Here is a 16,054-nt window from a genome sequence, read left to right on the forward strand (position 1 = left end):
TCTGCTAAGGTTATCAGCTTGGTAAAGTGTTTTCTAGTTCCATACTCCAGCCAGCTGCTTTAGTTTTCCTCTAAATCCCGTGCTTATAGTGTTTTGTCTGTCCTCAGGAGGCACACCCAGTCTCTCAGCCACGACGGAAGGTGAGTTTTACGAAGCCGGAGCGCTCTGGAGCCGCGTGTTTTCACAGCATTAAACGTTTCTGGGCGTGGTGGGTGGAGAGGTGCAGAGAAGGGGTGAACGCTTGTGTGTTTACAAGGGTGCTCCTTGTTTCCCGTTGCCGGGGTGTGCCTGCGTGTGTATTTCTGCTTGCGTGTTTCATTTCCTGTGTTGTCCTGCGTGCGGTCAGGACCCAGGAGGAGCTGCGTGTGCGCGAGGAGGACCAGCAGACCATCACAGTGGAGGTGGAGCTGAAGAGACACGACAGCGAGCCGACCATCTCCGTCCCGCAGCACTCACCTGAAGCCAGGTGAACGACACGGACGATGGTCTGGCTCTATGTTGACATTTATTGTGTTTTAATATTAGAAACAATAAAACAAACCAAGCATTAAAAACATATTGCATTGTCTGTAGCGTAGTTCTGTAGACAGAATGGAAAAAATTTCACAAGCATATTTTTTTTAAACCCTTTTGTTTTACTTAATCATGGATGCTCCCTTAATTGTTTTCCTTAAAAAAATTGATGTCTAAAGCAGACATCCATTTTATTTACTTTTGGTTTTTTTTGCTATCCGATTACAATCTGCTTACTGCAAAAAATACTGCTGGCATTCATGAGAATAGTGCCACCTCATGCCATTTTTTGTTTCCACTCTTATTGGCACCCCTGGTAAAACAATAGAAAATAATTTTAAACGCTTCAAAAATATGTCTTTGTCTTATTGCAAGACCAAGAATTTACACAGACAATTTTAGAAAAAAAAATAATAGGAGAAAATAGGATACTTTGTTTGTTTTATTTTTTTAAAATAAATAGCAAATTCATCCCTTAATAGATAGATAGCATTTATTGTCATTGAACAGAATTCAACGAAATTTCCATTGCAGCTCCCGTGCAAAAGGTCAAATATATACAGTATAAATAAGCAAACACACAATAATAATAATAACAATATATACAACTAAATTAACTAAAGGCACTCAACCATCCAAAGAAGTAGCAGCAGGTCCAATTATGGCAAAGTACAGATAATGTGACAGTGCAAAATACAGAACAATATGGCTGTGTGGGGGTGGGGGATATGTATGTGTGACTGCGAGGTTATGATATGTGTGGGAGGGGGGGACGGCAGGGAGTAATGGCTCTGACGGCTGTGGGGAAGAAACTGTTTCTCAGTCTATTTGTTGTAGTCCGTATATTCCTGTACCGCTTGCCTGATGGCAGCGGCACAAACAGTCTGTGGCCCGGGTGGCTGGAATCCATGGCTATGGATCCAGCTCTCTTCTTGACCCGGTCTGTGTAAATGGAGTCCAGGTCTGGGAGGGGGCATCCCACAATGCCTTGTGCTGTTCTCACCACCCGTGTCAGTTGTTTCATGACTCCCAATACTTCATACAACCCACTCTTTTTACCAAGAGAATAACACTTAAATGTTTTTCATAGTTGGTTCATACAGAGGGTGAGATCTTAGACCATTCCTCTTGGGAAAAATGTTGATTCGGTTACTCCACACCCACCAGCAGCGTTTGGCGCAGAAATCTCAATGTTCTGATATCACAGAAGACCTATGAGTTAAAGTTGATGCAAAAATAAATAAATAAACAAAGGGAAGCCTTGTCGTTCTTGTTTAGCAGAGACCGTCAGATGACATTGCTCTGATACTTTGCAGACAATGATAAATAAAACCTCAATCAATCACTTTGTGGCTCAGTTTGACACGGCACCACGCTCAGAGTTTCACCCAGAGCCGACGGCTGCTGGATTAACACACCTGTCTCTAATCTGCTTAGCCCACTTGTTTATTAGAGTGAGGAGTCCATTGTTCTCAGTGGATAACATGCTCCAGGTGCTGTGTGGGGCTTCTACTGTAATTGGGTTGTGAGGGAAGAGCACACATGCATGTAAATTTGTGTCACAGTGCGTTTGTTTTGTTTGGATCAGACTCTGGCTGACGGAGGCCCAAATATTTTTTTTGGTGGGGGTTGGGGGTGAGGGTGCATATGCTCTATTTGTACTGGGCTGCAGAAGTAGGACAGTGGGCCAGGAGGCCCGAGGGAAGCTGCTCCCATGTAGCCAAGATGACCTTTTTCTATCATTTCAATTTAGAGATTGGTTTTTAATAGAGATCAGGTTTTCTTTGAGCTCTGACCTGCCAGTTCAGATTGACACTTAGGCCAACTTTTTTTTATTTTTATTCAAAGAACAATGACGTAGCAGAAAATAAAGGATTTACATAAGTATCTTAATTTACGCAGCAAAGCATGTGTCCCTAACCTTTATTTGACTTTTAATGAACTCAATAATGTGCATGAAAGTGCATGTCGATTATCTTCTGATCAACATGGTGGTTCTTATGCCGCGTTCCTGTTACCTGGGAAGTCTGAACTCGGAGCTGGATTTGACGTCAAACCCTAAGTAATAACGTTCTAGTTAAGGAGCTAGCTAAGAAACGTCATTTTAAGCTTCATTTTCTATACACAAACACCACTTTTAATTTGTTCGGCTGTAGAGCTGCAGGCGCTAGATGTAGCATGAATTTTAGACGCACTTTTACACGTGTGTCTTACAGAATAAACATGTTTTAACAACAGCTTACGTCTGTTGATGCGAGGAGCGGCCATATTAATACAAGAAGTCGGGCCTTTCAAGTCGTAACCTGGGGCGTTTCAGTTGATTTTTTCTGACTAAGAAGTCAGACTTTCCCATTCTCTAGAAGAACTGGAATGCAGCATTAGCACTGATCCATTTAGCAATTATTAGGAAAAGAAGGATTTGTGTTTTTGTTAACTGACCTGCTGATTATAGATTAAAAAAAAACTCATTTAAAGCTCTTGCTGATCTATCAGTGCATCTCCATGTTTTTTAGTTTTACCTTTAAGTCAGCTTACATTAAAAAACACACACAAGCAGTTAATAAGATCAGAGGAAATTCGAAGCAGAGTCAGCCATTTATGCGAGGTACGGCTGTATTTCTGAGCTGGGTCAGGTGGCGTGTAAGAGTTGTGCTCAAGTGAAACCAACTGAATAATCAGGTTTGATGCTGAGAAGGCAGTGGCTAGACATATGACCCGGAGATCTGGAGGGAAATAAAAGAGATGAATGTGAGAAGAGGTGAAGGAAAAGGAATGGTGTGATTGATTAAAAGAGGAAGAGTCAAAGAAAGTCAAGAAAGAGATGAATTGAGAAGAAGAGACAACAGAAAGGAGAGCAAAAGCGGGATGAGATCGGATTCAAAGGAGTTTCTCTGCATGGCAACCATCAGCCTGTCTCGGTCCTTCACTCAGCCAATCAGTTTTCTCTTTGAGATTCCAAGTCTTTGTTTTTGTTTCTTTTTTTTTTTTTTTTTCTTCTTCTTCTTCTTGATTTACTGGCCAGCTGCCGCCGTGTCTCCCTGATGCACGGTTTCTCGCAGAAAGCGAGAAACCGGAGCGGGACCGCCTAAATCCTCCCTAATAGTTGATGATCTGGCCGGGAACAATAAAGGACGGTGGCAGCAAGCAGCCAGTTGGCAGATCTATGAGCTCACACATCTACGACGCAAACACCCACACACACAGCTGCTGAGTTTTAGTCGGCGGCGGTTTTCTTTTAACTGCTTGTTCTCCTGCTCTTTTAAAAAAAGGAGCTCTTAATGTCAGCAGCGACTGACGGGTTGTTTCTGTATCCATGTAGATTTAAATAGCAAAAAAAAGGAAGAAGAGAGACATGACGAGAGGTGCAGAGAAATGGCAAAAGAAGCGGCTTAAAAATCCTAAATGCTCCTTACTTTTTACAATCGTCTTCTAAATCCTAAATCTTAACTGTCAGAGAGGGTGCACATGCACACGCATTTTAATAAATTACATAATTAAAAGTAGTTTAAATTATTATCTCGATTGTTACACACACAAGGATATGTTCCTGTTGTTTATATCTGTTTATTTTAGTGATTACTGAAATCCCCAAATTCTCAGAAATGTAGAATATTATGTACTTTCATGTGAAACAGGACTTTTGACCTCTGAGAATCATCCCGGTCTTTCTCTTCTCAGAATTCAGAGACTTTATCTCTGCTTTGGAAATGGCTTAGCCAAAGGAATCTGATCGTTGTCGCCTAATACATGGATACATCTGTGTGTGCTGGCCCTGAAGCGCTAACTTCATCTGCCTTGTGAATATCCCCAAATTGACTTCAAATCACAAACTGTTATTTCCTTTTTCTGTTATACTTTTTTCTTCCACTAAACTTTCTACTTTTTAGCTTTGATACAGAGTCGGGCTCTTTAGCAGTATTTTTTGTGACTGACTCTCCTTGTGGAAGAAACTGGTAATAAAAGTGTTTTGAGAATAATTTAATTTACTTTCTATGTTAAGAGAAGTCCAGTTTTTGTAACTTCAGATTTTAAATAGCCCAAATGGGCTTCAGCTCATAAAATGTCAAGACTTTAGCTCATCGAAGATAACTGAATTTATCTTTTCTAAAAATATGTTAAATATAATTTACTCCATAAAGGTTTTACTTTTTGTTTTCAACTGAATTGATCAAACCAACTTTCTGGTGAGATTTTGATTCACTGAGATGCTGCGGGATTAATTCAAATCGTCTAATCTCACCACAGTGAGCCTCAAGCCGCAGCCGTCGCAGAAGAGGCCACGGCGCCCTCTTCTGCAGTGGCGTCAGCAGTAGCGTCCTCCTCTGCCCCGGCCGCCGCTCCGGCTCCACCAGAGCCGGCCGAGGAAGCCCCGCCCAGGCCCGAGGTGGTGGTGGTGGAGCCTGACGGGGCCAGCCTGATGTCCGGATCGGGCTGCACCAGCCAGGCTTCGGTCGACGATGACGACGACGTGCCAGTCTCAGATATCTACTTTGTAAGTTGAAAATCAGCTTTCACCATTTGGTTTCCTATTTTTAGTTGATCAGCTTATTATCGTGTGATCGATGCGAGTCGTTTTTACTGACCGAGCCGCGTGATGCCGTCCCACAGAGGCACTGAGAGGAGCTGAGGAAGTTCAGCCGGGTATGGGAATAAATGTGTGCTGAGCTCCTGTTTGCTGTGTTTTGAGCTTCTTCTTTTTAAGTTAATTTACTTTCTATACTAAGAGAAATGTTAGAAAACCCACAACAGATCCAGTTTTGGCAGCTTCAGATTTGAGAGTGAGATAAGTTTTCTCATCCTCCTTTTAGTAAGGAAGTCTTTTCCCCAGATTGTCTCTGAGCAAACTGTTCAGCTCTTTTATGTGAGCTGTCCTAGATTGTGATAACAGCATGTGAACTTCTACTTTCCTGCTCCTCCCTAAAGTGGTTTTCAGCCAGGCTGCAGCAGTAAATTCATCAGATTACCGTCGATTACCAGTTGAAGCATTCTGGACATGTTTGGTCTTCATGCCTGCTCCTGTTAAAGCAACAGACTTTCTTTAGACAGATCTGCAGTAATGCATCCTAAAACTGAGCTGAAGACCTTGCAAAAGTATTCACAACCTTTACATTTCGTCATGTTACATTTGTAATTTGTTTGGATCTAATTTGATATTGCAAGAAGGCTTAGCAGTATATTAAAAACGGAAAACTATAGCGTGTTGTGGACTTCTTTACTCTGACACCCAATAATAAAACCAGGTGGAACCAACTCTGCTCAGGAATCACCTAAATTAGGTATTAGGGTCCAGCTGTATTTAATTGAATTATGTCTATGAAGGCCTCACAGTATTGTTAGAGGACAAACAGCATCATAAAAAACAGTATGTGTGTTAGGAAAAAGAAAAGAAAAAAAGCACTGCACATCACTCAGAAAACACAAAAACATGGAGGTGGCAGCATCATCCTGTGGGGATACTTCTCTTCAGCCAAAAATCTAAAATCTGTGGCTTTGTAGTAAACGTCCTTTTTTGTCTGTGAAGTATTGTGAGAAATTGTATCACAGTTTGTGGCTTTAATATGAAAAACATTCGTGAGATTGACGAGGACCGTTCCCACCTGACCTGAACTCCCGCTGGCTGTCCCCTGTCAGGAATCAAACACCCCTTAATGTGTCATGAGAGAGCTTCATGGCAGGCAGGTTAGTCAACGAGCTGCTCGGTTATTTAACAGCGCTCTCTGCCGGCTCGTGTTTCAGTATGAGGAGAGAAGAGAGGCTCCCTGTGTGCGTGGCGGCGGGGAGTTTGTTTTCTGCAAGAAGCAAAGTGACACTGACAGTGAAGTGTAACCACACTGAAACATGCTGCGGGCTTCTGCTCAGAAAGGGCTTCTGGGAGCAGCATCAGTCCAGGCAGGAGCACAAGAAAACATGTTTCATACATATAGATTCTCCCTGGATAGGGCTGAAACGATTAATCAATTAATCGTCAGCTAATTTAGTATTTGATTAGTCGTTAACTAAAGGCTATTTGCTGAAAGGACGACACAGTCAGAGCAGAAATTTAGGCAAAACTGTGAAAAAAGGAATGCATTTTGCATTTAAGATGAAAAACCTTCTTCATCTGTAAATATGTTCAATCCAGAACTACATTTTTAGTTTCACCTCTTTCAAATTCTGTAAAAAAAAAAAAATCTCCTATTAGGCACCTTTTGATACCCAGTTATTAATCCAAAAAATAAAGAGATTAGTAAACTATCTTTTTTTTCTTTTTTGTTTTTGCAGATGCATCCTCTGCTATAAATGAAAAAGTGTAGACTAAAGGAATTTTATAGTATTTTAGGAAATAAAAATGTTATATTCTTATTTCAAAAAAGTAATTAAATTATTTGCTTATCTTTTGACGTATTTCCAATATTGTGTAAATAAAAAAGGCTTAAATGGTCAAATAAAAAATCTGCAGAATGTGCCACTTGTTTTATCTGATGACTAAAAAAATTAGTTGCAGCCGTAAACCTGGATGTTTTAAAGCAAAAGAACAAAAACAAAATGAATGTAGACGTACTGTATGTTTGTGGCTAAACCAAATCTGCTCTGGAAAGTTTTGGTCTATTATCACATTTGGTTTATTTTACTCACCAAAGGGCTTTAGTAATTCCTTTCCATCTGATTATCACGTTTATTTTTATGACAGCGGTGTTCTTTAAGGATTCTATAACCCATTACCTGCTGCTGGTCTCTTTTCATGTTTAACCGCACAACCATCACTTTACCTACATTAAGTGCTTTGGCTCAAGCAGCACCAGTTTTATTTTCAGACTCCTGACGAATAAGAGAAACACAACATCCACGACAAATGGATCTTCCAGAAACACTAGTTCAGACCCCCCAACAATAAAAGCAGGAATTGAACTGGGATCAATTTACGCAGCACACAAACTGCACAGCTAAGCAATCAGAACCGTTTTATTTCGCTTTGCAACCACAAGCTTCAGTGCATTTTATTGGCGTTTTATGTGAAAGATCAACCCAAAGTAGTATGTGACTGTACAGTGAAAGAAAAATTATAGTGTTATGTTAGTAAATGTGCAAAATTACAAATTTGAATCTGAAAACTGGGAAGTCCTTTTGGATTCAGCCCAAGTCAGAACCACTTCATGATGCTTTAACAACTATCATATGTCACTACCAACTTTGCTGTTTATTCACTGTTGTGCTCTAACAAACCTCTAAATCCATCACAGACCAGCTGTGAAGTAGTTAAGTGAAGTTTATTGGTTGCATTGGATTTAATTTTGTGGTGTCAGAGTAAAAGTGGCTCAATGCAAATGCACACCACACTTTTAATGGTTTTACCATGACAAAATGTAAAAAGAGAGTGTTACAACTGGCTATGGGCCTTATCCTAAACAATTTCCTCATCTTGTCTTATCTTATATCTTATTGTGCTGCACATTTCTTAAAACATGTCCCATGAGGTAATGGAGCTCACAGCCTAAAACAAAACAAACAAACAAAACCTGCGGGTCAAAGTTTTCCTTTATATTCAAATTGTGCTAAAGGAGGATGTTTACCTTATAGATCAAAAAAGAACATTTGACTACAATTCACCCTGAGAGAGAACATGTATGATTAATAAATCACAAAAAAGGAGTTAATCTGACCAGCTTGTAGTTGAGTTTTATTTTTATTTTTGCCATCACCAGATTCATTTCTGCTTCTTTCGACTTCATCCATTCAACCCCAGCTTTTCAGATAACTTCTTTGTCGTCTTCTAATGCACCGTACTCCATCTTTGTCTTCACTGTCTCAGTCATGTGTTTGTCCTCATGAGTCACTGTTGAAAGTAGTGAGACGGTGATAATGAACGAAGGCAGGATATAAAAAGACGCTCAAGTTGTGAACCACTCCCTCCCCACCCCTCCACTGACTCATCCCGTGGATCCCTGCAGGGACATCTCACCTCCAGGACTGTCATCCATTCTCACCTCATTTCGCATCATTTTCTGTTTTACTTTATTTTCTGTTTTTTCGCCTCTCCGTTTCCCGCCATGCATTCTGTTTTGTTTTGCCACCATGCGCAACACATCTCAGCTTCCCAACGGGAGCACCTGGGTGTTCGTTCCCTTCAGGCAGAGGAGGAAATGCCAGTCGCGTTGGCCAGTAAGAGCGCCAGTAGCCTCCTTGCCCGTGTAGCTTCCCTGATCTTAGCCTAGATTGACGCTGTGCGCTTCATACAGGATGTGTTGAGAAGAAACAGGGTTATCTAGAGCTCTGCTTGTCATATTTCTTTTTTGTTGTTCTTTTTTACACTGCTGGAGGATTGGTGAGGATGTTGACAGAAAAAACAAAGCCATCTCCCCTCATAGCGAAGAGTAGGAGGAAGGTTGACAAAAGACAGGCTTTTTATTGCTGTCCTTAGTCAAGTCACATCTGTTGATTGCTTGTTTCCCCACTCCTCCTCCTGTGCATTAGACACCATGACAAGAAGACCTGACTCAGTGTGACTTTACATACCGTAAACAGCACATGTACAGTGTGACTCTTTAAAAAAATTGTCACAATAAAATAACTACACAACACAAATGCGGCTCTTGAAAAACATTCCCATTTGTAACACGCTTCTTCCGGACACCAGTCTCAAAAAGAAGTGTGATTTCCATCACTAAGCTGGACACAGTAACCGCGTTTAATCATATTTTAGTTCTAAAATTGATTAATCACGATTAATCCAATGAATTGTTTGAGCCCTAGTGGAGTGATTAAAAACCGGTTCATGTGGATTGAATACACCTGAGAATTTGTGGCAAGACTTGCTAAAAGACATTTTCCATTTAACTTGAACAAGCTTGAGCATTATTGCAAACATAATTTGAGTACAAAGTCCAGTTTCTACATAGCGGAGACATTTTTCCCCACTCCCTGAAGTGAAGGGGAGTTCTAGTGAGTCGGGATGCGGTGCCTTTCAGACTTCACGTTGATAATGTTAGAAAACCGTGTCGCATTTTTCTGTCCACTTCACAATCATATAAAAACTTTGTGTTGGTTCACTGAGTTAATGTTGGAGCAACAAATGAATACATTTGAGATTGTAATGTGAAAAAGTCACTGGTGTGTGAAGATTTTTGGGGGAGGGGAGGGTAAACAAAACAAGCCGCCAGTTGACTTGCTTTGCTCTGTCTGAGGATGCTTTCTGTGTCTGACTGTCCTGGCATCCTGGCTCCTCCCATCTCCTCCTCCTCTCTCCTCATACTGCCTGCTTGCACAACGCCGAAGCTCATCCTAAACCTGGTGTTCCTCCATAAGGGCAAAAGCCACAAAGACATGTGATTCAAACACGCTTTGTTAGTATTTACACATTTACTGCATCTCTCTCTCTCTCTCTCTGTCTCTAGCTCTCTAACAACCTTATTAACATCGACATGTTTTTGTTTTTAGGATTAGCTCTTTCAGCATGTCAGATTCACACTCTGATTTGTCTCAGACATTTCCTCCTTTATGCATCCCTAATCTTTCATTTCCTGTCTTGTCTTTTCTCCTGTGATCTCCGGTGTCTTTCTCTCCTGCCTGCCCCCGCTGCTTGTCTCTGTGCCTGTGGCCTTTTCCTCTGTCCCTCTGGCCCCCTCTGCTGTGGTGGGCGTGTAAAAACAGCCTCCAGAGGACAGGACCTGGGTGTACTCTCCGCTACACTATGGCTCAGAGTGTAAGACCCTGCCAGATGGGGATTGGGAAAGAGAGACAGTAAGTGATAAGCATCAGACTTTAAAAAGAAAAATCTCTTTATATAAAAGTTCAGGGATTTCCCTCAGATCAGGAATGAGGTGTTGGTTACAGTGATGGAAAGGACGGCTCGTTAAAAGTTGGAACAGGTCTCTAGGTCTAGGTTCATTTATGTTTCAGGAATAGGCTTGATATGTGTCCAGCAAGGCCAGTCCCTATATTCATTTTTCATTAATAAATGGATGGAAATGCTCACAGCCCGCCTGCCTGCCTGCCTGATCATTTAGTCCAGTCAGCCATCACGTGTGTCTCCCAACATTGTTTATCATCTTCTACTCTCAAACATGCCGCCTAGAGGCGTTTTGAGCCCCTTTTTAAAAACATATACATGTTTAAGTTTTCTTTCTTTTTCCAGTATTGTATAGGGTGTAGCCAATAGTTACAGTAAAGGAAAAGAGATCAGAGTTTTGTTTCCTGATCTCTACTGATGCCAACTCTAGGTTATTTTTCTTTAAGGCAATGTGACTCCATGTGGGAGGGCGGAGTCACTCTAAAGTAGGGTTTTACTAATACTTTCATATATTATAGTAAAGACCAAACGATCACTAGTTGTAGGGATGCTGTCATTGTCACCTTTCAGCACTTCAGTTTGGGGCCACAAAAAGCCGATAACTGATCATTCAAATTGGTTTTAGTAACCATCTGAATTAAATTTTCACAGATTTATGAGCCTCCATGACTTTATTCTTTACATGATGTTCTGGTCTAAAATGTTGGATGTTTCAGAGGTTGACACACGAAGGTTTATCAATCCAATTTTTCTGACAAGGACCAAAACACTGCATGCCTTGTTTTAACTCTGCTCCTGCGCTCACCTTCCTATCCTCCCATTTCCTTTAGGTTTTTATAAATGTTTGACTTCTTTGCTCCTGTTTTTCCCAGATCAGATTAAGCTCCTACTCGCGTTTAAGTGATGTCAAATGTCTCTGTCTGTCTCCTGCAGTAAACCCTGTTTTTGTGGTGGAGAGAGAGACGGAGAGAGAGAGAAAGAGGGGAGTGAACGTCTCAGAAGAGAAGACTCATCAGTCTGAAGTCCAGACGGCAATAGCAGAAGCACGATCTCTGCGTGCAGCAGGATTGTAAGCATATCCGGAGGGAAAAGTGACTTGAACACCTGAGGAGCGAGAAAAAAAAGAACAAAAAACACCTGACAGTGATGACTTCACTGATGTCCAACCATCCCTGCCTTTCACCCTCGACAGATGAAATTTATTATATCGATTTAAGGATTTATCTCTGTATATGTGTGACATAGTCTGTGAAAGGCTGTAGTAGTATATGTTTGACATACATGCAACACCTCTTCTGAATCGGCCCCTCTTAACAGACTTTAAACAGATTTTCTCACTGAATCTACAGAGGCTGGGAGGTTTTGGAAACATTTGAAACCTACTTTGTTTACATATCCGTACTTCTATGTCCTGATGCATTTAGGCATCCACAGGTATACAATACAGCTAATTAGTTAGGCACAGGTTTTGTAAAGACAAGTGTGAAGAAGGCAGGTTACAAATTTCAGGGGTTCACCTTTAAGAAGTGCTCTCTTCAAACACCAGTTTTACAGTTGAGTCAACATTGTTGGGTCTTAACAGATTTAATGCGCTCTTTCCAGCAATGTCGCCATTTTTTTTTTATGTCCGAGGGTGAGGGTCATTTCACCGTTTTGCATGTTAATTTGCACCTGCCGGAGGATGCTTCGAACCGATGATTAAAGGTCATTTTCTGGACGGCTCAGCAACCTCTGCACTCTAAAGAGCCAGTTTTGCTCCCTGATTAATTTTGCTTATTAGGGTGACAAAACCTAACTCGTCCTCTAATAGATGGCTCATCGAGTTTTGCACCTGCAATATTAAATTTTTAGGTTGCAAGACACCCTTCTAAAAAGAGAAAAATGATCAGTTTTCCTGAACGTAACATTTGACAATAATGGAAATAGAGAAAGAAGAAAAATAGTTTGAGACCAAACGACAAAAAAAATAGAACTAATAAATAAAATGAAATCTTTCTGTTACCTTTATATTTAAAAACTTTCAATTACCGCAACACCAAAGTTACTAAGAGCCACTTTGGAGAACATAGAGAGCCATAAATTGGACGAGCCCCGGTATGCCTTGAGGAAAACTGCGTGACTCCGATAGTGAAATATCTACCAAAAGGAGGAGGTCACTTAAAATTATTTTTGATTAGATCAGGGAGTCATAATCTGTGATTTATTAGAAGAGTGAACTGGGCCAAACAAACATCAGAACCACAGTCAATCTAACTAGAGCTCATACTATGGAAAACCAACCAACCAACCTTGCCAATGCAGGTTCCTACAAAGGCAAGAGATGGGAATTAAACCATAGTTTCTGTCAAAGATTAGACCTGTCCTTATATAACCTCAAGAGGCTGCAGAAGTCCATTTCACTGCATTTTTCCCCGCATTTTGTCTTAACCAAAAATTTTACTTAGATAGTATTTGATATATGTCTGTTGCATATTGTGTAGTGGAAGGTAAATTGATACATGATTTAGAAAATATCGTTCAAATAACAGTCTGGAAATCGTGGCGTGCATATGAGTCTAGCTCCGTGTAATCAGTCGTTCAACTAACATGTTAACAAAGCCCATCTGTGTGTAATTTAACCTTTAATCTCAGTGTACATACTTTTGCAAGGTACTGCCAAAAAAAGTCCTCATTAGATCAAACAAAGAAAACAACCATCTCCAAATGGTGAACTGCATAAGTGCATCGTCACACGATGGAAGGTTTCCAAGCGAAGCGGTTCTTAAGTCGACCGCAGCCTCGTGTCCATCCAAGTGCACCAGCTGAGAGCCTCTTTAACTCCACATGTTGCGGCGGGGTTAAAATGATGTAAACTCGAAACAGATTTGAGAGAATTCAGTGAGAAAACCTGTAGGGCTCCGCATCGAAGCCATCAGCAGCACATTTCTGTCATCCGCACATTCCCAGAAGAGAAAAATATGCAGCGTAGTTTAATAAGAGAAGGAGCAAAACGGGAGGTTTAGCTAAAAATCTTGGTGAATTTACACAATAGATGTAATTTATACTTAATTTATAATAGTTTCTCCGTATCTTTCTTTAAGTGTTTTCCACTTTTCCCGTAGTGGGGGGGGCGGTTTCCATTACAAAAAGCTTTCTTAAATGCACCCAAAGAGCTTTTATTTTTGCCATTTAATTGCAGTGTTAGTACATTTTTCAGTACGCTGAAGCAAACGGGAATTTTTCTTCCACACAGCTGACGTCAATCGCCACATGGAAACTACAGACATTGTCATAAGAGGATTTTTTTATGAACTCCATTGGAGTGTCTTCCAGTTGGAGCCCCACCTTTTGGACAAATGCACAACAAAAAAAAAAGATTCAGAGTTCGAACGGCGGATGACGGGGGTAAATATCAGTGACATTGTTCCTCTTAGCAATCCCCTCCTCGCATCAGAAACCCACCAAGTGAACGGTTTAGACGTTTTGTAGTTGTAGACTATCAGTTGTAGTATTTGCAGTCAATATTGTAGCTGTTATCTGTATATTTGGATGAATGCACTACATTGCCGTGTTGACGCAGTTTGTGAATGAGCTAAACTTTGTTTGCACTTAATACGGGGACCTGAATGATGAACCAGTGATAGAGGCCAAATAAAACATGCACACATTACGCAGAAGTCATCCAGGTGAATCTCAGTAAATCAGAACGTCGTCAAAGATTTTGTTTTTGTACATTTTGAAATGTACTGCAAACATGTATTTTTCTGTTTAAATTTGAAGGTTGTGGTTCGCAGATATGAGAGAAAAACAAAAAACAAAATCCAGTTTCTGTAAATTCTACAGAAAGGGACACAAGATCCTATAATGCAGATGACCTGAAGGCCTTTATGAAATGCATCTATCACACATCCGCAGAGCCAGGGGTTGATCGTTTCCATGCCACGCCGCACTGATGCAGTAACTTTTGCAAAGAAAACCTTTGCATTTCATTCCTACATGCTGTTCGGTTGGGCATCAAATGCTTTATTTTTCTTTTAGTCATACATAACTTCCTTACTGAACTTTGAGTTTTCATTAGCTGTAGCCCATAATCATCAAAATTACCACAAATAAACACATGAGATACATCATTGTGCGTGTAATGAACCCATTTACTACACGAAAGTCACAGCTTGAATAAATGAACCATAATGTTCCGATTTACTGAGATGCACTTGTAGTTGTTTTTTTTTTTTCTTTCTCTCACACAGATGCTGACATTTATTTTACCACTGTGTGTGTGTGTGTGTGTGTTTATCATTTTAAATGTTAGTGTCTGCTGTAGGGTCTGTGCTTCACATCTTTGGGTTTCAACTAAAAACATTTGTGCAAACTCAAGAGCGACTTCCTTCCTTCAGTCAGTTTCTACATGCACTCGTGAGCGTAAAGGAGGACCCATCAACGTCTGCCATGCAAAATAGAAATCAGTTTGTTCTCATGATGTGCAGTGGCCAGTTATCAGTTTGCTGTTCATCAGATGAAGACCATAGCAGCATTTTTATTTTTGTACAGTCTGTTGTTTGTTTTTTCGCCTTATTGGAAAGTTTTACACGTGGGTCTATTGTTTATATATATCTTTTTTTTCCCCACCTGTATTCATGTATTTATTTTCTTTTCCTTCCTCATTGCTGTTTTCTTGAGAATATGTACATAAATCTATAAATACATATATAAAGATATACAAATATATTTTCCATTGGAATCGGAGAATCTTATTTTTATTTGGTTTTATTTTTGCTGATGGTTAAGAAGCGATTGCATGGCTGCAATCTGCATAATTTAAACCACATTCTTCAGTGTGTCTGTTCAGCTGCAGCTGCTGTACATCTATGGCGTGTAAACCCCACAGCTGTTCCTTTGTATGATTTCTGAAACTGAAAGACTTGTGGGTTTTTATCTTACATGCAAATCGATTAGGGATTCTTCCAACTGTTCAGCCGTGTTGTGTTCTCAAATCGCCGTGTGCCCTCGTCCAATAGGGAGAGTCCGTTGCAGAAGACATAGCATGATTTCACAAATAAATATGCATATCAGAAACGTGTATTTTATGTATATCTGTGTACATTCATCTATTTATATATGGGAGTAAATAGATGGCTGTGTGTGTGTGTGTGTGTGTTTGGATTCAATCAGAATGAATATGAAATAAAGCAGTTCTATGAATTGTCCATGGAGAAAATGTTGTGCATTTATTCCTGGGGGAAATCAGATGGTTTGATGCTTATAATTATTAAGTGACGGCGTGTTGTGGGGGGATGTAATCATATAAAAACAGTGCATGAAGTACAAATGTAACAATAGTGAAATTAAAAGCAGTAAACCAGACACACATGGTCAGTATTGAATTCGTTATCTTACATTTCTGGGCGTATGTCTCTTCAACAATCATTGGCATGCTTGAAAATATTTAGATTTTCTTTATCCCAGTAGAAAAAAACAAACTGATTTATAGAAAAATTTAATTACAACAACAACAACTAGCGGCACTCATACAAATACAAGTAAAATAGTTGAACATGTAACTTTTTTACAGTACCCCAAACTTAATTGATTGGGATTTTATGTGACAGACCAACAGAAAGTGCTGTATACTTGTGAATTTCTAAAAGGTATGAAAAGTGTGTGCTTCTACTCACACTAACGTTTTGCTATAATTCAAGTATGCAAGTTGCATACATCTCTATCAGCTTTGTAGAAACTGGACATTTTTACCTCGTCTTCCTTAGTAAAATAGTTCAAAATAAGCTGGAAGGAGAT

General features: G+C 40.1%; 1 protein-coding gene across 2 annotated transcripts in view; it reads left to right on the top strand.

Moving 5' to 3' along the window:
* pip5k1c (phosphatidylinositol-4-phosphate 5-kinase type 1 gamma) overlaps nt 1-15,465 on the top strand; it is a 55,767-nt gene extending 40,302 nt beyond the window's left edge. Inside the window, exons 14-18 of one of the 2 annotated variants that reach the window (XM_005795695.3) lie at nt 108-140; nt 347-466; nt 4,759-5,005; nt 10,141-10,230; nt 11,213-15,465. In XM_005795695.3, the coding sequence (XP_005795752.2) occupies nt 108-140; nt 347-466; nt 4,759-5,005; nt 10,141-10,230; nt 11,213-11,215 (493 nt within the window). In that variant the 3' untranslated portion in view covers nt 11,216-15,465. The remainder of the gene's footprint in view (nt 1-107; nt 141-346; nt 467-4,758; nt 5,006-10,140; nt 10,231-11,212) is intronic. The other variant, XM_023339255.1, reaches the window with a different exon arrangement.
* The last annotated feature ends 589 nt before the right edge of the window (nt 15,466-16,054 follow it).

This window comes from Xiphophorus maculatus, chromosome 9 (genome assembly GCF_002775205.1).
Source record: "Xiphophorus maculatus strain JP 163 A chromosome 9, X_maculatus-5.0-male, whole genome shotgun sequence".
Lineage (NCBI taxonomy): Eukaryota > Metazoa > Chordata > Actinopteri > Cyprinodontiformes > Poeciliidae > Xiphophorus > Xiphophorus maculatus.